General features: G+C 37.9%; 3 protein-coding genes across 3 annotated transcripts; all 3 read left to right on the top strand.

The window, feature by feature from the left end:
* Positions 1–871: 871 nt before the first annotated feature.
* Positions 872–2,744, top strand: LOC137745030 (actin-depolymerizing factor 3-like). The gene is made up of 3 exons (XM_068484883.1): positions 872–1,015; positions 2,025–2,290; positions 2,394–2,744. Exons 1-3 carry the CDS (start codon positions 1,013–1,015, stop codon positions 2,623–2,625), a joined length of 501 nt encoding a protein of 166 aa, XP_068340984.1. The 5' UTR covers positions 872–1,012; the 3' UTR covers positions 2,626–2,744.
* Positions 2,745–10,247: 7,503 nt separating this feature from the next.
* LOC137744813 (actin-depolymerizing factor 2-like) lies at positions 10,248–12,286 on the top strand. The gene is made up of 3 exons (XM_068484614.1): positions 10,248–10,405; positions 11,412–11,677; positions 11,781–12,286. Exons 1-3 carry the CDS (start codon positions 10,403–10,405, stop codon positions 11,929–11,931), a joined length of 420 nt encoding a protein of 139 aa, XP_068340715.1. The 5' UTR covers positions 10,248–10,402; the 3' UTR covers positions 11,932–12,286.
* A 944-nt stretch (positions 12,287–13,230) lies between these two features.
* On the top strand, positions 13,231–16,101 carry LOC137744812 (pentatricopeptide repeat-containing protein At3g53700, chloroplastic). The gene has a single exon (XM_068484613.1). It carries the CDS (start codon positions 13,340–13,342, stop codon positions 15,665–15,667), a length of 2,328 nt encoding a protein of 775 aa, XP_068340714.1. The 5' UTR covers positions 13,231–13,339; the 3' UTR covers positions 15,668–16,101.
* The last annotated feature ends 7,782 nt before the right edge of the window (positions 16,102–23,883 follow it).

Here is a 23,883-nt window from a genome sequence, read left to right as displayed (position 1 = left end):
AAAGAAGAACTGAAAATCAATAGGGATTTTATATCAAAAAAAAAAAACAAAACAAAAAAAACAAAAAAGAGGAACTAAACTCGATGCACACATTCAAAAGTATTTAAGTATTATTAGTTGTTCAATTATTGAGATCACTTGTGTTTGTGTACCTCATGAGAAGAAGAAGGGATTTCAAAACTAGTTGATCATGATCGTTCATGTGCTGCTGATTTTTCTTTTTGTTTATTTCTTTTCTTGATAAAAGTAGTGGCAAATTAATAATTCAAGTTCATATCAAAAGGTGGTGTAGCGTTGTATCGACGCAGAAAAAAGAATCTGTGTGGACCCCCCCCGGTCCGTGTGTTGTTTTGGTTATTAAAATTTGGTGTAGCGTTGTATCGACGCGGAAAAAAGAATCTGTGTGGACCCCCCCGGGTCCGTGTGTTATTTTGGTTATTAAAATTTGGTGTAGCGTTGTATCGACGCGGAAAAAAGAATCTGTGTGGACCCCCCCCCCCCCCCCCCCCCCCCCCCCCCCCCCCCCCCCCCCCCCCCCCCCGGTCCGTGTGTTATTTTGGTTATTAAAATTTGGACAAACATCTTCTCCGGATTCTCTTGATTGGGATAAGTAATCTGCGCACTATAAATTAGTGTTCAACTCGTCATCAACGGTACCCATTTCTTCCAAGTCTAGTAATAACCATGTCTTAAAATAGGAAATTAGTGCATATCTCATAAGCCGAGTCTGGAGAAGCCGACTCAAGCAAAGCCACTCCCGCATCCACACACAAAGACCCGTACAAGTCGTGGCGGCACGCCATTGGCCGAACCGCTCATCACCCGCTCCTCTATCATACGGTCAGCTCCACGTTGTCAATCCTCTGGCATCCAGAGAGCCACCGAAGATAAAGAGCCCTTGGACATTTCTTGTGCGAGACACAGATAGCCGAGTCTTCATCGGAGGAGACGCCCTTTCCCTATATCTCCTCCTCCTCCTTCGTGGCCAACAGGGAACCGAACAGCAGCGAAAATGGTGAGTTTTTCGCACTCTTTTAGCTCCGTTTTGCTCGGATAGGGTTTTCTGACTGTAATTTCTGTTTGGCTGCCGAGAAAATTCATAGAAAATAAAGTAAAATCACGGATTTACGTCCGATTGCGATTTCTGGGCTGGTTAATCGATCATCGGTTTTGTTGATTCGATTTTCTTGCCTCCGCTGTGTCGATCTGATAGTTTTAAGCTAATTTGGCTCCAATTTGTAGTTCATCTACTGTTGTCTATACATGTCGTGCTTTCAGATCTGTATTTTTGTTGAAATTTTGATCGCGACTTGTTGTTTTTGTTTTTTTTTTTTAAGATTGGATTTTGCATCGTCTATGTGTTTTGGGCCGGGAATTTGATCTGGTTTTTGCTGATTGGGAATGTTGTGGATCTACTATCTGTAACAGATGATTTGGGCCAGTCTGGTCCGGTCCAGGTGTAATTTGTATATTTGTTCTTAAACATATAATAAAGTAATGAGTACTTGGTAGGTACCATGAAATATTGTTGAGTACTTAGTATTTACGTTTGTTTATGTATAATTTGCTGATCTTGTATTGTTGGGCTATTAATGTGTGTGCATGTTGTGTGAGAGTCAATTTGATACGATTCGGATGAAAATTAAACATATAAATGTGCAATTCGTATCATTTTTCTCTACGGCACGAGGGAAAGAAGTTTGACATTGGTTGTTTTTGTTGTGTTATTACTGTACTCAAGGCATTGTAGAGGACCAAAAGATTATAATTTTAGGATCATATCATGAAAAGACATTCTGAGGATAAGAAAAATTGTGCACATTTCACCCGAGTTATGTGTTTTCCTAGGAAATAAGACATGATGGATTGGTTGAGAACTTGGGACTGCATGTAGAGATTCATTGTGTCAAATTTTTGTTTGTTAATCTTAGTTTGATAAAACGTCTTTTCTATCTGTATTCATTTCTCTCTTGAAAAGTTGTAGTGTAGCCGTTTGATCTTTGTTAATTGCATGCAATTTACAGGCCAACGCAGCATCTGGTATGGCTGTGCACGATGATTGCAAACTGAAGTTTTTGGAGCTTAAGGTAAAGCGGACCTACCGCTCCATAGTTTTCAAGATTGAGGAGAAGCAAAAGCAAGTTGTGGTGGAACATGTTGGTGAACCAGCAGAAACCTATGAGCAGTTCACTGAGAAGCTTCCTGCTGATGAATGCCGTTATGCTATTTTTGATTTTGACTTTCTTACACCTGAAGGTGTCCAGAAAAGGCGGATATTCTTCATTGCCTGGTAATGCCCGGTTTTTTAATCATTTTCAAACATGTGTGTACTCTGTTATCTAATCATCCGTTCTCTAAATTCAATTGTTTGTTTCCCTCTCCTTTCTATGAAGGTCTCCTGATACCTCAAGGGTGAGAAGCAAGATGATCTACGCAAGCTCCAAAGACAGATTCAAGAGAGAGCTCGATGGAATTCAGGTTGAGTTGCAAGCGACTGATCGAACTGAGATTGTTCTCGATGTCATTGAGAGCCGAGCCTCAACGACAGATTCAAGAGAGAGCTCGATGGAATTCAGGTTGAGTTACAAGCGACTAATCCAAGTGAGATTGAAAAGTTATTCTTAGTATTGTAAAGTTAAGAGATCTTCCGAAAAATACCTCAAATGTGGAGTATAGACAAATTACTTAGTAAGTCTTATGTTTGGAGCACTTAACATCGAAAAACTACTACTCTTAAACGAATGTTATATATTTTCATGCATGGATGGGTATTGTGATGGCCATATAGTATTAATGAGTAGTCATCCTAGTGGTACCAATTATTGAAAAACTAGCTAGAGAGTAAGTTGTATCATCGACGGAAATGAGCTAAAAGTTTGTAGCTAGAGTAGTCATAGTGGAAACATAGTGGAAATCCAACTAAGATGACTGGAGATCCCCTGATCTAGGTTCAAAAGGGACAATTAAACTATGACAACTCGGAGTAGCACTACAGAGATATACTCTCTTATCCATGTCCCGTAATGATAAGAGTGTTGTGTGCCATTGAAATTAGGTTAAGCTTTATGCTTTTACTAATTTCTAGAACTTGGAAGATACTCTTAATGGGAAGTCACCTATCTTGAGTGTGGAATAGGATTGTTCCTATGAGAATTTTCTGAAAGGGCTTAATTCTCTAGAGTACTCATGAGAAACCAAGAATTGTTCAGGGGCAAAGGGAATTGAACCGAGCAGCCACAACGTGTCTGGAAGGATATTGTATGATTACTATTATCTTGGTTTACACAAACAACATATCAGTTAAGATATTGTGTTCACTGGATAGCAAAGTAAACCTGGTAGTAATTCACTACAAAAGGTTCAAAGTCAAAAGTTATCTATCGCGATGCGGTACTTTTCCCACTGAATTCTCTCTCTAATGTCTTTATTGTAATTTGCATAGTGTTGTGTTAATTTCTATTCATGTGGGGGTTCGAATCCACATCGTAGTACAAGGGCAACACTTATCTTCACCACTGTGATAGATGACCACTTGCTATTATATTAAATTTATTAGTTGAATGAAAATTAAAAGTGGTGTCTTTTAGTGAAAATATGTGTCTATCCCAATTCAAATGAAGAGTTGCAACTTTTGACAACTCTTCATGAATAATCATATGCATTCAAAAGACGTATCTCAAATTCTATAAATAAAGAAGACCCCAATAATCGTTATAAAAATTTTCATTGTTTACATCATAGTACATAGAGTGCACTAAATATTTGAGTCTCATTAAGTCCATATGAGATAGTATTCAATACAATTGTGGTTTATTAGAGCATTGTGATTTGAAATGCTACTATTACAAGAACATGGTCGTATTCTAAGAGATAAGCGCCAATTAATCATGAGCATTGTAATGGGGCGTAAACTTGTCTTAAGGATAGAATATCTAACATTTGACCCGACCAATAATGTGCATGCTTTAAATTGTGTATTTACTTGCATTCTAATTTATGAATTTTATATGTTATTAATATTGTAATTAGATCCTATTTTTGCAAGAACCAATTTATAAGGAAAAGGTATACATTCCCATTGATTTCATATCCTTTGTCTACTGTCTACTAAAATCAAATGAATGAATAAATAAGTGGGTCTTACATAGATTTCGATATAGGATATATGAAAAAGGTAATGCTATAAACATATTTATTTTTACTTTTCACACACTTTTTTAAAAATTTTGACCTTCAGATCGAATGAATTGAAGAAAATCAATGACAAAAAATTAACAAGAATGCATGGGCAGTAAAAATAAATGTATGAATAACATTATCCATATGAAAATTTAAGGTATCCCATTTACATGAAGGAAGTTGTTTATTCCATATCCAATCCTTCTCATCCCTAGTCCTTTTTATTCTCATTCTTTGTACCATACAAGTAAGAACGACTTAATGAAATACTTAGCCGGATAATACTTATTTGCTATAAACGAACCAAAATAAGATAATGCATGGGTGTAGGAAAATATGATACTTAATATAAGCTTCAAGATATCAAAACGAGACTGTATATTCTAAATGAGGATTCTCTTCGGATCCTCTTTGTGAGGATTTTGAGAATCCTCAAATCGTGTTCGTTTATCGTATATCTCGTGTGACCAGAAATCATTTTAAATATTTTTATTTTAAATTAAATATGAATAGTACATGATGAAAATTGATCGCACGATATACGATGAACGAAAATGATTTGAGAATCCCCAGAATTCTCATAAAGAGGATCCTCCTAGGTATATTCTAATACAAAAAGTCAGGCGTAATAATTGCAACACAATACATTTAAAATTACTAAAATGTTTTGTACTTAGTACTACTATTTAATAATATTCTTCTACAGTTATAAGTAAAAAATCTTAGGCTTAACTCATATAGATTCAAACTTAATACCAATTTATACTGACTGGTCCATTGTAATGCTTAATCTGAATTCCCCATCTTTTAGTATAAATATATCACCGATTTAAAATTACTAAAATGCTTTGTAAGTGAGTAGAGGAAGATGGAAGAATTTCAATTGCACCAGGCAATCCACCATTTGCATCAATGCTTCTTCTTCCTTATGGTGAGCATATTTGATGAATTCTTATTTGACTTGGCCTCGAAATGGTCCCAATTTGGATAAGAATTGACTTGTGCGGTCAATTTACATGGCCAACATGAATAGTATGTGCATTCGTTCGGTTTTGTTCAAGGGCATGCTATTTTTTGTCAAGATATTGTCCCACATTATAAATTAAAATAGTGTTTTAGTTTGTAATACTTGTTTGTTTTAATTGTATGTTATTCCGCTCCAAGTTAGATCGTTGTATTCTCGAGTAATATGTCAATTCTCCTTGTGACAAATTTTTTTATTTGTAAGAAATTAGTGATGCAAACTATCAATTTGGGGTCAATAACAAAATATAATACTTACAATATTAAATACATATAAGTATTATAGTTTGTCCCTAAATTTAGTTAGTAACTTCTTACCGTTAAATCTATCGATGCTTGATCCTATTTACTGTCAGTACAAGAGAAAATGGTTTGCTTTCGGCAGCTACACAGACCTTCGACTACAACTCACCAGTGAAGGAACTAAAGAGGGATTTGGGAGGTCCCTGGATCCTTCGGAGAACCTAAATCGTGCTTTGAAATTTTCTGAGGACCCCTCGTACTCGAAGATGACGGCTAGTGCAGCTGCGGCAACGACGTCTTCCTGGAGAAGACGATTGCGCAAAGAAGAAATTTTTTTTTTTTTTTTTCTGTTTTAAGACTTGGCCCATAAAGCCTGTTTAAGCTAATTGTTTGGTTTTGTTCGATTTTTGCTGTTTGTTTGTGGGCCTAATATTTTGCTTAGGCTTTTGGTGAGATAGTTGATGTGTTGCTTGTTTTCTTGTTTTAAAGGCACTTTTTCTTTGCATTACTTTTTTGGGTCTTTATTTTGTAAAATTTCTTAGTAACTAATGAATTTTATCTTTGTATCATTAAAAAAAAAAAAAAAAAAAAAACCCCAAACCCCTATCACATCCCCCCGCGGTCCCACCCCATCCCTTCCTCAACTTGATATTATATTCTTCCTTAAAAATAACTTGATATTTATATTTATTTTGTGCATTCTGATAATGATTTTTCTCAATTAAGAGGGACTAGCAATCTTGCTAAAAAAATGGTGGAAGAAAGGGTTGCAGCAAATATTTGCATATGTATATTTGCTTATTCAGTGGGCTTTGGTTTTATCAGTTGCAACTGCTTCAATAGAGATGACATTTTTTGATATGAATATCATTGAGGGTTTACTTCGCAACAAAATGGGAGATCAATAGTTGCGTGGAGAGGACATTTTTCACTGTAATTTTTTTTATCTTTATTATTGGGACCCTCTGAATCTAAAATCATGGATCCGCCACTGCAACTCACCCCACCCAATTAAAGCCCACATCACCAGCATGTTCATTGGGAGAGGGAAGGGTCATGGACTAAATACGAAATTTTGCCCTCCAAACTAACACTATTTATGAAATTTAACCTTCCAAATTTTTTGTTGTTCAAATGGTGTGAGAGGCTAGGAGTTAAAAATGGTTTTTTTTTTGTCAAACGATAGATGTTAAATTACAGAGCTACCGATGTTCGAATCCACACCGTAGTACAATAGGAACACTTCTCTCTATCTTTATGGTAGAGGGTACTTGCTAAGAGTTCGTGTTAGATGACTAGTTTTCATTCACTACTAGATTCTTCCTAAACTGGCCCTTGAAAAGCCTTGAAAAGCCATGAAGATCCCTTGGCTATTTTAGCCTACGTTGGATATGTCCTATTAAAATTTGATTTTTGTCATTTGGTGCTAAATAACACTTTAGCCTAGAATAGTTTGCGTGCATTAACCATGCTCTAAGGGTGATACACTGTGAACCAGCATTTACAACCACAACCAAAAAGGGCTAAACAACCGATGCCGTATTTGTGTTACCATTCAAAACATAAAATAAAATTAAACTAAAGGTTCATAAGATAGGCAAATTTGTACAACAAACTCAAAATGAATTAGTGCAATTTATTTGATTCACAAAATGACATAGATATGTAAATCCCAACAGCCATCGCCTCAATTACCGCCCGCCATCGTGGATTCGTGGCCACCCCAACCAAGCCCAAACTGCAGTAGGACACCGGTCCAACCATCAAAATGGCCAATTCCATTCATAACTTGCTACTCTTTGGTCACAAGTGCGAGATGCGATTATCAGACAACGTAGTTGAATGTCTGAATAAAAGAAAAAGAAAAAAGACAACACAATTGATTCTTGAGCAAGGGAGGATATACATTAGGACTAAGGTGGTCACAAGGTTACTTTGAATTTCAGAAAAATATACATGTGAATGTCTTTTGAGGAATCTTTGTATATTTAGTACGAGTCCCTTTTATGTCCACGTAGTGTTTGGTGTTATGTTTGCTAATATATCTCGACAGATTGCATCAATAGCACTCGGCAGATTCTCTTAATCTCACTCATTAGATTACTTCGGCATATGTCGATATTTGTTGACATATGTACAACATATTTGACTAACAACAATAAGCCCACCAAGTTTCGACGAAATGTCTTAGTGAATAAACTGAATCTTTTTTGCATTGGATAGTGCTATTCAAACACTTATTTTTATCTCTCACACATCCTTTGTTAATTTTTGAATATTGATATTTTTCAATACTTTAGATTGAACTATAAAAAATTGAGCGAATTGTATAAAAAATAAATATGTGGATAACATTATTTATAAAAATTATATATAACAGAGCTCGGTAACAAAGAAGAACTGAAAATCAATAGGGATTTTATATCAAAAAAAAAAAAAAAAAAAAAAACAAAAAAGAGGAACTAAACTCGATGCACACACTCAAAAGTATTTAAGTATTATTAGTTGTTCAATTATTGAGATCACTTGTGTTTGTGTACCTCATGAGAAGAAGGAAGGGATTTCAAAGCTAGTTGATCATGATCGTTCATGTGCTGCTGATTTTTCTTTTTCTTTATTTTTTTTTCTTGATAAAAGTAGTGGCAAATTAATAATTCAAGTTCATATCAAAAGGTGGTGTAGTGTTGTATCTACGCGGAAAAAAGAATCTGTGTGGACCCCCCGCCTCTGTGTCATTTTGGTTATTAAAATTTGGACAAGGATCTTCTCCGGATTCTCTTGATCGGGATATGAGGATTGATTAATCATATCCGTTTATCATATATCGTACGATCAGTTTTCGTTAGTTACTATTTATTCATTTTTAAATTAAAATTTTAAAATAATTTTTAACCATATAATATACGATATATGAACATGATTAATTGATTATCCGAATTCTCACGAAGAGAATACAAAGAGGATCCTATTCCTTAAAATTTAGCCCTTTTTTTTCCTTGTGAAAAATATCTGAACATATGGCACTATTAATTCCGTAATGATCTATTAACAGTATGCCTACCCCCAAAATACCTATTAACATGTTAATTACAAGCCGAGCTAGCCCAGCCAAGCTGAGCCGTTTTTGAAGAGAGGAACTTGCATGGTTCAAGTTATGTCGTTATGATGACGATATATATGTATCGTATAAGTTATTCTTGTCTTTGTAAGGGTTGACAATTTTATATGTTGATAATAGTTGGTTTGAAGCAGTTCAAACTTGTATTGGCTTCGGTTGTCGAACATCAGTGTATTTGATTCGCAGAGCTTGTGACAATTCATTTTTTTACGAGACAATTAAAAGTACATTATATTCAAGAAGTTTGAATGAAATAAATTATCACCTTGATATTTTACTTTTCCAGAATTTTGTTTATTTTTTTCTCTATTTAAATTCACCATCTTCAATTTGAATTTTAAAAGATGGAGATCCCTTCTTCTTTGTTTATGAAGATATTACAGGCTTTTAAAAAGACATTTATGCGCTAGCTTAAACTACTATGTTTGAAATTTTTGGTCTTATATTGTCTATTTTTATATATTATTTTTAAAATATGTGCCACTAATAAGTTGCAAATTACAATTCAGGCTGACTTATCGTAGTAAATGACCCCGAACAACTTGAGTTTAGTATCAAGCTTGAAGTTTTTAAGCTCGCTCGAGCCTAACTTGGTTTGCTTTTCAATTAAACAAATATAATATTCAGTATGCCTCGACTTGTCTACAACCCTACAGTTTAGTGGTATTGTTTTTACATGGTAACTGAGATGTATCATGTTGGACTTACTTGGATAATCATAATAATTGAATTTTTTTATTGAGTTTGATACCTAGTTTGCGTAACTTACCCAAAACATCACCTGTTAAACCAAAAAAATAAAGATTAGACACTAACCACAATAATATAAGGTCCAATGTGCATTAAAACATTGTTTAAGTACTATTATATTAATAAAATAATACAATTTCTCTAGTTCAGGAGAAGGTCTTTTGTCCGAACACCAGATAAGACCAAAAGAGCGAGACGGTAGGTCAGAAAATGGGGTAGTGGTGGGCCTCAAAATTAGAGGGTGGGCCATGATAGCGCTTTTGAGTCCGGGCCGTTGGAAATTGGTGGTCGGATGCCAAACACTAAAATTTCTTTGTTTACCGCTTAACATTACGGTTTAATTAATATTCATCTTCACTTGTATGGGAGAGCTCTTAAGTTCAACTATAGTGAGATGTCTATTTGTCTTTAAAAATGACCAGTTAGTAGCTTCGTCATGACGGTTCATCATTATAGAGACCGAAAGACTCACAGAGTATGAGATATACATCTCGTATATTAATGTGATGCATTCATTTTTCAAGTATATCATAATGAAAACCAACATTCTCATTCATATCATTTAGTTATTCTTTTAATACACCAATATATTTTTACACCAATAAATTTGTTAAAATGTGGAATAAATTATAGATTAAGTTTTTAGTTCATCAATATATTTACATCAACAAATTTGATTTAAGTCACGAGTAATCCGCTCACTATAAATTAGTGTCCAACTCGCTATTAATGGTACCCATTTCTTCCGAGTCTAGTAATAACCATGTCTTAAAATAGGAAATCAGTGCATTTCTCATAAGCCGAGTCTGGAGAAGCCGACTCAAGCAAAGCCACTCCCGCATCCATACACAAAGACCCGTACAAGTCGTGGCGGCACGCCATTGGCCGAACCGCCCATCACCCGCTCCTCTATCATACGATCAGCTCCACGTTGTCAATCCTCTGGCATCCAGAGAGCCACCAAATATAAAGGGCCCTTGGACATTTCTTGTGCGAGACACAGATAGCCGAGTCGTCATCGGAGGAGACCCTTTCCCTATATCTTCTCCTCCTCCTTCGTCGCCAACAGAGAACCGAACAGCAGCGAAAATGGTGAGTTTTTCGCACTCTTTTAGCTCCGTTTTGCTCTGATAGGGTTTTCTGACTGTAATTTCTGTTTGGCTGCCGAGAAAATTCAGAGAAAATAAAGTAAAATCACGGATTTACGTCCGATTGCGATTTCTTGGTTGGTTAATCGATCATCGGTTTTGTTGATTCGATTTTCTTGCCTCCGCTGTGTCGATCTGATAGTTTTAAGCTAATTTGGCTCCAATTTGTAGTTCATCTACTGTTATCTATACATCTCGTGCTTTCAGATCTGTATTTTTGTTGAAATTTTGATCGCGATTTGTTTTTATTTTTTTATTTTATTTTATTTTTTATTTTTAAGATTGGATTTTGCATCGTCTTTGTGTTTTGGGCCGGGAATTTGATCTGGTTTTTGCTGATTGGGAATGTTGTGGATCTACTACCTGTAACAGATATTTGGGCCGGTCCGGTCCGGTCCAGGTGTAATTTGTATATTTGTTCTTAAACATATAATAAAGTAATGAGTACTTGGTAGGTACCATGAAATATTGTTGAGTACTTTGTATTTATGTTGGTTTATGTATAATTTGCTGATCTTGTATTGTTGGGCTATTAATGTGTGTGCATGTTGTGTGAGAGTCAATTTGATACGATTCGGATGAAAATTAAACATATAAATGTGCAATTCGTATCAATTTTATCTACGGCGCGAGGGAAAGAAGTTTGACATTGGTTGTTTTTGTTGTGTTATTACTGTACTTAAGGCATTGTAAAGGACCAAAAGATTATAATTTTTGGATCATATCATGAAAAGACATTCTGAGGATAAGAATTGTGCGCATTTCACCCGAGTTATGCGGTTTGCTTGGACATAAGACATGATAGTTCGGTTGAGAACTTGGGACTGCGTGTAGAGATTCATTGTGTCAAATTTTTGTTTGATAAAACGTCTTTTCAATCTATATTCATTTCTCTCTTGAAAAGTCGTAGTGTAGCCGTTTGATCTTCGTTAATTGCATGCAATTTACAGGCCAACGCAGCATCTGGTATGGCTGTGCACGATGATTGCAAACTGAAGTTTTTGGAGCTTAAGGCAAAGCGGACCTACCGCTCCATAGTTTTCAAGATTGAGGAGAAGCAAAAGCAAGTTGTGGTGGAACATGTTGGTGAACCAGCAGAAACCTATGAGCAGTTCACTGAGAAGCTTCCTGCTGATGAATGCCGTTATGCTATTTTTGATTTTGACTTTCTTACACCTGAAGGTGTCCAGAAAAGCCGGATATTCTTCATTGCCTGGTAATGCCCTGTTTTTTAACCATTTTCAAACATGTGTGTACTCTGTTGTCTAATCGTCCGTTCTCTAAATTCAATTGTTTGTTTCCCTCTCCTTTCTATGAAGGTCTCCTGATACATCAAGGGTGAGAAGCAAGATGATCTACGCAAGCTCCAAAGACAGATTCAAGAGAGAGCTCGATGGAATTCAGGTTGAGTTGCAAGCGACTGATCCAACTGAGATTGGTCTCGATGTCATTAAGAGCCGAGCCAGCTAGATTATGAATCATAGGCTATCTGGTGGGGAGTTCGTCCCTGCACCCTTTGTTACTTGCGTGATATGTTTATACATTGTGGAATTGGCAACTTGGCAAATGATGGAATCAATTTCCAAGTTTCGCCGTTGTTTCTTATTTATTTTAAACAAGCGTCTGTGGTTTCTGGTATATCATATGATATGTTTATTTGATAGAACCTATCTTTGTTGAGTGGCTGCTTTGGTAGCTGTATGTCAACAAACTAATATGTAGCTGTTTGTGGGGTTTAGACGGCACCTTTCCGCCTTCTGAGTGTTGTATATGACCCTTGTCATTTTACTTTGGAGCAGTATAAAGGGAGCATGCTTTTATGGCCTTTCCTTGTTGCTAATTTACTGGCATGTTCTGTATGACCTACCTTGGCATCTTATTGTATTTTTGATCTTCTGGTATCTTTTCTAGTTGGTAAGAGATGTTTTTACTTATGGTTGCGGCAACGCTTAAGCGAGCATGCTCCCTCGCACGCTCCCTTGAGTAAAATGTCGACTGTTTCGACGAATCATTTGGGTGTGGTTTTAAGATGATGATCTCCCCATTTTCCGTTGTTGAGTTGTGATTCTGTGCCTATTTTCGGCTTTCATGTACATGCCTATCCGTTCGAGGGAAATAACTGCCCTGCTGCTGGTGTAAAATACAACTTTGGTCGATGTTGGCCTGGACCTAGTGACACGGTGGCAGTCTTATTGGGTGGTTTGTCTGACACATGTCGCCACATACAAGATGTCTAACGAAGTTAAAAGAAACAAGAAAATAAAGTGACGGTTTTTGAGTTTTAAGGGTGAAGAAATCATCCCATCTATTGTGTCTTATACGTCCTATTTTGTGGGACGGGAATATACATGACGTGCTGGAGTCAATTCCAATCTTAACTAGTTCTAGGGACACCAACACGAGTGATTTTGACCCACCTTCAGCGAGACAGATATTCTCACAGCCCAACGCCATCAAATGCACTTATTTATCGTGCAAAGCACGTCCGTGTGAATAGTCAAACGAAAGAGTGCTTCTTTGTCAAAACACGATTGATAAGTGCCTCCTAAAAAATGCCAAGGAATAAAAGTGCTTTTTGAAAAGCAATCTGAAATAAGCTCTCGATCTATATTTGAAGCAAGGAAAGAGGAATGAACAGTTGGGATTCGAGGCAAGGACAGAGAGAAGAATGGTCAACTGTCAACTGCACGTATTAACTCACCATACGGCGTCGTTTCAATGAAAGAAAGAAAATCCCATAACCAGGATACAAACCGCAACTTATCCGTCCATCTCTCTCTACTTCAGTAGTTCAAACAAATTTTCAGCTCAATTTAAAAGCTGCCTTTCTTCTCCGCCATGGCCTGAAAGCACCCCATCCGTTTGTTGAATTGCTTCAATGGCGTTCTCCTTCTCTCTCAAATGCTATCCATGGTCTCCCACCCACACCATACCCCAAACCCTGCCACCGCCGCCCTCCTCCGCTCAAAAACCCTTCACTTCTCTCTCCTTCCCGCTCTCTCACCGCCACGACCGGCTCCTCATCCATTCTTCCCTCTCCTATTCAACCCCTACCTCCACCCACCACCACCACCACCTCCCTCCGGACTTCACTCCGCAGCAGCTCCTCGATACCCTCCGCCGCCAGAACGACGAGTCCTCTGCGCTCCGCCTCTTCGAATGGGCCTCCAAGCAGCCCAATTTCACCCCCGACTCCACCGTGTACGAGGAGGTCCTCCGCAAGCTCGGAAAGGTGGGGTCTTTCGAGTCGATGAGGAGCATCCTTAACGAGATGAAGCACGTCGGCTGCCCTATTAGCTCAGGTACTTTCTTGATTTTTGTTCAGAGCTACGCAGCCTTTGATTTGTATGATGAAATTCTTGGGGTTGTGGAAATGATGGAAGGCGTGTTCGGGTGCAAACCCGACACTCATTTTTACAATTTCTTGTTGAATGTTGTTGTTGAGGGGAACAAACTTAAGCTTGTCGAAACTGCGAATTCGGGCATGCTTGGTAGAGGAATTAAGCCGGATGTTTCCACATTTAACATTTTGATAAAGGCATTGTGTAGAGCTCATCAGATTAGGCCTGCCCTTTTGTTGATGGAGGATATGTCGAACCATGGTTTGAAGCCGGATGAGAAAACGTTCACGACAGTAATGCAGGGGTACATTGAGGAAGGTGACATGAAAGGGGCATTGAGAATGAGGGACCAGATGGTAGAACATGGGTGCCCGTGTACAAATGTGACTGTTAATGTTTTGGTTAATGGGTTTTGCAAAGAGGGTCAGGTCGATGAAGCGTTCAGTTTTATAGAAAAGATGGTGGATGAGGGGTTCTCTCCGGATCAGTTTACGTTTAATACGTTGGTGAAGGGTTTGTGCAGGGTGGGGCATGTTACGCATGCTTTGGAGATCATGGACGTGATGCTTCAAGAGGGATTTGAACTGGATATTTACACGTATAACTCCTTGATTTCCGGATTGTGTAAGTTGGGTGAAATTGAAGAGGCAGTGGAACTTCTTGATCAAATGGTTTCGAGGGACTGTTCTCCAAATACTGTCACATATAATACTCTGATTAGCACATTGTGTAAGGAGAACCGGGTTGAAGAGGCAACCAAACTTGCTCGTGTTCTTACTAGCAAGGGAATTTTGCCTGATGTTTGTACTGTCAATTCTCTGATTCAAGGTCTCTGCTTGAACAGTAATCATAAAGCTGCTTTGGAACTATTTGAGGAGATGAAGGCATCAGGATGCCAGCCTGATGGGTTTACTTACAGTATGTTGATTGATAGCCACTGTTCGAGAGGGAGGCTAAAGGAGGCAATGAGCCTGCTGACAGAAATGGAGTTGAGAGGTTGTGCACGTAATGTGGTTATATACAATACTCTCATTGATGGGTTGTGCAAAAACAAAAGAATTGATGACGCAGAAGAGATTTTTGATCAGATGGAACTGCAGGGGATTTCAAGAAATTCAGTGACCTACAACACCCTTATTGATGGCCTTTGTCAGAGTAAACGTGTGGAGGAAGCTTCCCAGCTTATGGACCAGATGATAATGGAAGGCTTGAAGCCCGACAAGTTCACCTATAATTCCATGCTCACATATTTCTGTAGAGCTGGGGATATAAAGAAGGCGGCAGATATTGTTCAGACAATGAGTTCAAATGGGTGTGAACCAGACATAGTCACATACGGGACATTGATTGGGGGGTTATGTAGGGCAGGTAGGGTTCAGGTTGCAAGCAGACTCCTCAGAAGTCTGCAGATGAAAGGGTTGATCCCATCTCCCCAGGCTTATAACCCCGTACTACAATCGCTATTTAAACGGAAGAGAACAACAGAAGCCATGAGGCTTTTCCGAGAGATGATGGAGAAAGGTGATCCTCCTGATTCTATAACATATAAGATTGTCCTACGCGGGCTTTGTAATGGTGGAGGACCAATTGGAGAAGCAGTTGACTTTGCAGTTGAGATGATGGAGAAAGGTTATTTACCAGAATTCTCATCATTTTCTATGCTGGCTGAAGGACTCCAAGCTTTATCCATGGAGGATACCTTAATTAACCTTGTTGATATGGTCATGGAGAAAGCAAAGCTTTCAGACAGTGAAGTTTCCATGATAAGCGGTTTCCTCAAAATCCGCAAATATCAGGATGCATTGGCCAACCTTGGTGGTATCTTGAATAGAGAAAAGCCCAGAAAATCTTATTGGCAAAGATGATTTATTCTGAATCAGTTTCAACTTTCAAGTATCAGCTTCTAGTCCAACAGACGATGCAACATAGATGTAGCAAACATGATGAAGGAATTTTGGAGGATGATATGCGTAAAGCTAGGAAGCATGGAATCAATACATTACAGCACTGTTCCCCATCTACAAAAGGAGAGTTCAGGTACTTCCATAGATATGGTAATATTATACCACCGAAAATGAATCCATCCTTTCTTTTGATACTCTATCTTCTAAGCTGATGTAGCAGATGATGTAAACGTATTGCAAACCTTTTTTCAAATGTATTAGCCGTTCTCCCTGATGGTGCTTGTGTATTATTCTAGAGTATAGAAAAAATAGCTGGCGTATGGACTAAGTTTTTGGAAACAATAGTACATGTTTATCATGATATTAATTCGAATGCATACGACTGCAACTTCTCACTTTATGTTGATTCAAGTTGGACTTTACGTGTATAGAGAAAGACCCAAAAGAAGTGATCAAACATTAAGAATAGAGCTATAGATTTTTCTGTAGTCTCACATATTCACGTCATGCATTCATATTTGTGTAGAATGTGACCCCTGCTGTGTGTAACGGGTTTAGGTTCTTCTTCGAATGTAGCACATGTTTGATGGGAGTATTGAGTTGTCACTCGTGCTGTGCCATGCAGATTCTGGCACAACATATTTCAAAGTGAACCTTACTGGAAGTTCAAGTCTGTCTTGAACTTATGAGTATATAAGAAGAAAATTTCTTCATTTTAGAATCAGATCCTCCTCTTCTTAGTCTCAGGCGACCCACGATGGAACGTATTTTGACTCTCTCTCTCTCTCGCTCTCTCCATCTCTCCATTGGAACTTATTTCGTGCTCTCGTAATTGTGAAGAATATGCTAAGGTGTATTCTTTAACTATGTTATTTCTCTTTGATCTGGTACTTATGCACCTCATTCAGTCGCACAAAATATTTAGCATTTAGATTTGCCTTATCTGGTGGACACTTTGATGATCCATTATCTTATCTGGTCAGGACAGAATTCAGTTTGCAGTGCAAATGGCTTTTTTGTTGATCAGGGACGTACCAGTCGAACACAAAGACGAGTGATTAACATTACTCTTGAACTAAACCCTTAGTTTTTCTACAAGTGTTTGGAAATGCTATCTTAAAAAACATTTCTGCTTAGAAGCACATCAAGATTTTTAATTAAAATGCAAGTGCTTTTTGGAATCTTTAGGCCTCGTTTGGCAGACTTTTCTAGACACCGGATAGTACTGTCTAGTATGGATCCAGTGTTTAGCGCTGTTTGTAGTAAATAAGAACCGGATAAATTAATCTGGACCCACTTATTTTATACGGCTTACAATATCTAATTGGGTCTTGTTCCTGTATTTTTTCTGCAATTTCTTGTATGTACTTTGGTCGAATTGGGTCTTTCTATTGATAACCGTATATGTTCTTAATGCTTCAATTTCTCTCCAAATAGGAATCAAAACTATATAAAAACAAGTAACTTAAATTCATTAAAACAGTTACTTAGTATTACACTACTACGGTCTAGTGATATTCTTCTTCACTTGTAAGGGAGAGGTTCGATTCTCGCTAAAGGCGAATTTGAACCACATTATTGCTAGCCCACCCCTTCCCCTTAGTGTAGATAATATCATTTGTCATGTTAATGACATATGAAGGTTTATCATTTTGTCTTTAAGTTACAATGCAGTGTCAGTTTAGTTGGTCTTCATCTTCACGTGTGTAAGTGTGAGGTTTTGGGTTTGACTTATGTAGTTGGCGAGTTCGGTAACAAATTATTATGGCCGACTTATTGTGTGACTTAGCTTAAATCCGAACCCCTTAGCCCTTAGTATAGATATTTTTTTGTATTATTATTATTCCTTTTACAGTATACAGTTGTTAGCAGGTATTACAAGCAATTCAATTAAATTTAGTCATTATTATTAAAAGGAAAGTGATTTTCGCACAATTTTTTTCTTCTCTTGCATAGTGTACACTCTTGTTTATTTATGGTCTTATATGAATAAATTATAGGAGAATCAATAGACAAAAATAACAGAATTGTGCAGAACTAAAAAAGGGTGTATGAGAATCATATCTTAACTAAAATATGAGGGTAAGCAGTAAACCCAATACGAAGGAAGGACCTATACTGCCGCCGGGGCAGTATCTCAAACAAAAAATGCATTATCATTGCTTCATTTTGCCAACTAATAGTTGGTTATGAGTTTGGAATACCGTCATAGTGGTCCCCACCTTAACTTTATGCAGATCATCCTTAACAAGATGTGGGGATCCTTAGGATCTTCATAAAGTGGATCCGGATGGGATCCAATTCCTCTTAGAAAGATGATCCTGGATCCATTTTGTGGGGATCCTAGGAATCCTCACATCCTAACTGTTCATCGTATATCGCGAGGCCAGTTTTCATGAGATACTATTTGTGTTTAATTTTAAATAAAAAAAGTCAAATGATTTCTGACCGCATGATACATGATGAATGACTAAGATATGGGGATCCCGAGAATCCTCACAAAGTGAATCCGGATGGGATCCAATTCCCCTTAACAATCCATGATTCCCAAGTAAGCCAGAGTGGCTTTTGACTAAAACACCAACCATAGAATTGTAATTTAGCTTTAACTGTCTATCTACCTATGCCATAGGTTTTTGTTCATAGTCTACCTATAACATAGATTAATTGTATTACATCTTTCTTTATAATATAACTTTATCACAAAAGTTAATGAATTAAAATTTTTTTATCTAAAAAGACAAATTGATACAAAAATATGTAATTAGATAACTGGGCCCAATCTTAAAAATAACCTATACTTTTGGACCTAGATCAAAAATCCCCCAAAAAATAAGGCTTATTTTAGCTATGTCCCCTGAAATTCAATTTTAATCTCACTTTGCTCTATTTAACTCAAAAGTTGTTACTTTACTCCCTGAAATTCAAAGTTCGCTCAACTTTGCATCATGAAACTCGATTTTGATCTTATTTTGCCCCCTGAACCTTGAAAGTTGTTATATAAAACTCAAATTCGCTTCACATTGCCTTAAATCTGTTAATTTCTTATGTGGGTTTGATTTGGGAGCGACATGCTAATCAATTTCTTTTCTTTTTTTTAATCTTTTTCACCTCTTCAATTTCTTTTAAACTTAATATTCTTTGATTGTTGAATGTAAACACATAATGGAGATTTATAATCAAATTTATTGCATGTAGCATAGTCTTATTAAATGTTAGGTCCTACATATGTTTCTAGAGGCAACCTATAAGTTTGATGGAGAAGAGAGTCCACAAGTCAAAGTGATACGAATTTTCATTTTCAGGGAGTAAAATGGTAATTTTGGAGTTACAGAAAGCAAAATAAGATCAAAATGAAGCTCCAAAGAGCATAACAAAAAATAAGTCAAAAAAAAAAAAAAACAAAAAAAAGGAAATTATTCTGTACTTGTAGAGACATTGCACATTGACATCTCAGTAAATGTAAAAAAAATCTTTGTTTCTACCAAAGCCATGAAAATTGTCTACTACCATTTCACTAGCATCTGCATGCTAAAAGCAAACAAATATACACCGGCAAATTTTTTTTAAGTCGAATCTAGCTTTGCTATGCTAGCACATGACTATATGATACCATATGATCTCATTCAGTTTTACATGTGAACTTGGAGACTCACAACGCTCCGGGATCAATGGTTCCGGCCAGCAGGACGAGCTGGACCTGTGCCGTGTGGTGCCTAAGGCTGCGCTCAGCATTTCAAACCATCTTAGCCTGCACCATAGTCTACACCACCACCCTCTACGGTCCACAGCCTCTCAGGCGTTTAGTAGCTTACCCTGGATACTCTTACCTCACCACAATCCTCATCCTCCCAGACGCGACACTTGGGGAGGCGCTGAGAGGCTTCTGGCACGCGCTTTATGGTTGTATTCAGGTCCTGATCCTTACACTCCTGAGCCTCCGGCTGATAGGACCCGCACACTTCAGTTATTTCGTATCCGCCCTTGCAGTGGCACTGTGCACTTTTGTTGTGGCACTGCCTGGAGCAACTCACTTGATGTCTAAGCGGATTGCGTTTGGTCAGATTGTGATTGTGTATGTAGGCACTGCCATTCATTGTGCAGAAGCTGATGAGTTGGTACTTATGCGCCCGATTCAGGTGTGTTTGAGTACTGTGCTTGGAGCTTCGGCATCTGTTGGGGCTATGTTGTTTCCCAACTTGTTCTTCTACCGAAAGCCATCTCTGGCAACTGCGTTGTCTCCTTACCTTGCCTACCACGAGGTATATATACATCTACACACACACACACACACACACACACACACACACACACACACACACACACACACACACATACATTTACAACATGTGTTGTTTGTCTTCCATATGTTTGCATATCAATTTGTACGGGATTCATAGACGTTGGTTAGGCAAGTGCGTCCACCTTCTTGCATGGAAGTTCGCAACCCATTGGTTATAGATTGGAGTAGTTCACAATATCGTATTCTTAAAAACTTCACGATGATTCAAATCATGTGGTCCATTCTTTCGTTTTTTTTCTTTTCTTGTTTTGGTTATAAAAGGCATTCTTGAGGTTATAAAATGGTAAAGGTACAAAATTTAACAGAAATTTTGAATAAACTGAACTAAAATTTAGGAACAAAAATGGAAAAATAATATTATAGAGGATCGAGTTTTAATTGAAAAAAAAAAAAAAGTGAAAACACACCCAAAAAGAGAAGGGTCACCCAAAAAAAAGAAGGGTCAGTGGAAGAAGAGGTCCTTAAATTCTTGTCACTGATGCCTGAAAATCAGTCTATTCCATATTCCTTCGTGGCTTCATCTTCAACTTCACATCCACCACGTAATTCCATTCTTTTTGTAGCAACTTACTCCGTCCAAATTCGAGATTTCAACATTAGTTTTACTGAAATTTTGATAAGATTTGAAATGGTTATATGATGTGTGCGTAGAATAAATATGCAAATTGAGTGATATAACCTTCAACCTGTTCTTTTTCTTGTCACACCTCAAAATCACATGTCACGATGAACCTAAAGGGAATGCTTGTAACATTTCAGGTGAGACAAATGTGCCAAAAATATGCCGAGAACGCTAGGAAGAGGTTCAACTTCTATTTAGATGCAATCTTGTCTCAAGACAGCTCTGCTGCACTTGACTTTATTTTACAGGCCAAACCCTTGGCTGAAGCAGGAGAAAAGCTCCTCCGAAGTATCGAACATAAACAGGTAAAACTACCTTCTGTACAGGAGCTTGGTTCCTCTGCTCAGATTCTCTCTGCTGACATTGTGATTTTAAGTTAAACCAATGTGGTTTCCTTTTGGACAGGAAGCCTTACTGTGGGAAAGACCAACAATCAAAAATATCCTCAACCCTAGTCGCTTCTATGTTCGAGAAAAATTGCAGGAAGTTGAAATACCCTTGAGAGGGATTGCAATAGCTTCAACTTCATGCCCTTCCTTTCCAGTTGCCATGATGAAGAAACTGCAAGCGGATGCTTTACACGACCTGAAAAGGCGAATACATGACCAGCTTGAGCAGCTCGAGCGCTTTGCACCTTTCTACACAAGAAAGAAAAAGGAAAGATCTTTGAAAGAGGCCTTCTGGCCCCTTGAAACCATTTTTCATGAAGATTTATTGGCTTTCTTTTTCGTTGATTGTCTGAAACTCCTCCAAGAAAATACCGAGGCTATTGAAGAATGCAAGCGAGAGAGCTCTTACACTGAAAGCTCAGGTGGTTCACAAATCAAATGGAGCTGTGACATTTTGTGCATTAAACCAAGCAAAACAAGTCTATATTTTGCAGTTAAGTGCTCACTTTCATTAGGCCTTGCTGTGCTGTTGGGTTTGCTGTTCAATGAGAGAGAAGCATGTTGGGCAGGACTAATAATTGCAATAAGCTTTGTTAGGGGAAGACAAGCAACATTTACTGTAGCGAATGCTAGAGCACAATCTACGGCAATGGGATCAATCTACGGGATCTTGTGTTGCTTCATCTTCAAGGAAGTCGAGGACTTGAGTTTCTTATCTCTTCTACCTTGGTTAGTTTTCACAAGCTTCCTAAGGCACAGCAGGATGTATGGCCAAGCCGGTGGAATATCAGCAGCTGTAGGGGCACTACTAATACTTGGCAGGAAAGATTATGGCCCTCCGATCGATTTTGCAATTGCTCGAATCACAGGGGCTGTCATTGGATTGATATGTTTCGTCACCATAGAGATTCTCACATCCCCTGCAAGAGCAGCAACTCTGGCAAAACTCAAACTTTCACTTGGATTGGGATCCCTTCAAGAATGCATCGAAGATTTAGTTCTTTTCGACAACCAAATCGCTTCAATGAGTCCAAAGTTGAGAAAGAAACAGAGCAAGTTGAAATCCCATGTCAAAAAGTTAGAGAAGTTCATTGAAGAAGCTCAGCTGGAGCCTAATTTCTGGTTCATCCCTTTCAACGGTGCCTGTTATGGCAAGCTCCTGAGATCTTTATCAAACATGGAGAATCTTTCACTTTTCATGTCCAACATAATAGAATCTCTATCACTCGTATTACAGTGCTTCGACCTTGATTTGGAAGAACTCCGAAAACCCATGAAGGGCTTTGAGAAAGATTTGGAGATTTTCAAGAAAAAAGTTGGGAAATCTCTGCACTGTCTTCAAGAACTGGCTTCCAAGAAGTCTGTTGCAGTTCATAACAAACATGACATTGAGTTTGGAACATCAGCAAGGGAAAATGATTCTAGGGGTTTGGATTCAGATAAGGAAGAGACTGAAAGCATTGTAGACTCTTTTCTTCAAAATTCCAATGAATTATCCGAAAAAATTGCCGCCATGACTGGATTAATAGAGGATCATCAGAAGCTTAGAGGGCAAGTAACTGTTTGTTTGGGTGGATTAGGGTTTTGCATCAGCAGTCTGCTGAGGGAAGCAAAAGAGATGGAGAAAGAGTTTCAAGAACTTATCAAATTGGAACATCCTTCAAGCCATGTAATTGTATGAAGACACATACTTTAATATCCTAAAATCTTACTCTTCCTAGCAAGTTTATTTATTAGTCAGAGGGTTTTTAATTATTTAATTATAGAAAGAATATTGCTTCCAACTTCTAATATATACTTGAGTTTGTCGAGAATGGATCAGCTCATAGCATAGCATAGAACATGATTCTAGACCGGTAGATCATTAGTCTCTAAATCCTTACCCTTTAGCTAAGATTTGAACTATCATGTGATATGGTAAATCATAATCATATTACTGTTGAATCCTTAATTAATGAATGTTTAGCTAAGAATCAAATGGTTATAAATCTCGATGCATGTGATGATAACCAGAATTCTTGGCTGTTGAATCCTTAGTTCATCTTTATAGCCAAGAATCAAACGGTTACGCATGTTCGAGTAAACCAAAATCAATAGTTGTTACATTCTTAACCGTTAAATGGTTTGGCTAAGAAATGAACGGCCATATATCTCGATCCACGTCATGAACCCTCCAGAATTTTCGCGTTCCAATTTGCGAGGATCCAATCTGTCTTTATCTGCATGCATGCAGTTACGTGATATTCACCAAAAAAATGTAGACCCCACATGTTGTGGGAACTTGGTCGAGTAGTCACAAGTATATAACGAGAGGGTGGTGGCATGAAGTGGCACATCAAATTGTGTACATCTGCCTCAGCCGCTGCCGCCAACCAGTAGCACATAAATCTATTTAACTTGTCAGCATAATCATAGAGATTATCATCATAAGAGGGTATGTCTTTTCTCTAAACAGTGACTCACTGCATGGGGTGTCCTTAAATATTATTAATTTTCTCGGGTGCCAGAAGCACTACATCCAGAATCTTTCCTGCATTTTCTCAGCAACCAAACAGACTTTTGAGTTGATCACTACTAAAAAAACCCTACTTTCGGTTGTTGAATTCTCTAACTCTCACTATATCTGTTGGATTGGAACTTGAAGAAGAAGAAGAATCAGCTGTGGAGTCTGCTGCTATGGTCTCTGCAGCTTCTTTTCATGATCTGGAGAAGCCACTGCTTGTCGATAATTCTCGGCTTCGAATCCCATAGAGCCATGCCAGAGATGTCCATATTCTCAGCTCTGCCTTCTTGCTCATCTTTCTTGCTTTTGGTGCCACTCAGAATCTAGAGAGCACTCTCATCACTGTGAGTTGGGTTTTTT

This window comes from Pyrus communis, chromosome 9 (assembly GCF_963583255.1).
Source record: "Pyrus communis chromosome 9, drPyrComm1.1, whole genome shotgun sequence".
Lineage (NCBI taxonomy): Eukaryota > Viridiplantae > Streptophyta > Magnoliopsida > Rosales > Rosaceae > Pyrus > Pyrus communis.
The sequence above is the reverse complement of the archived record's forward strand: the minus strand, read 5'-3'. Positions and strand labels throughout refer to the sequence as shown.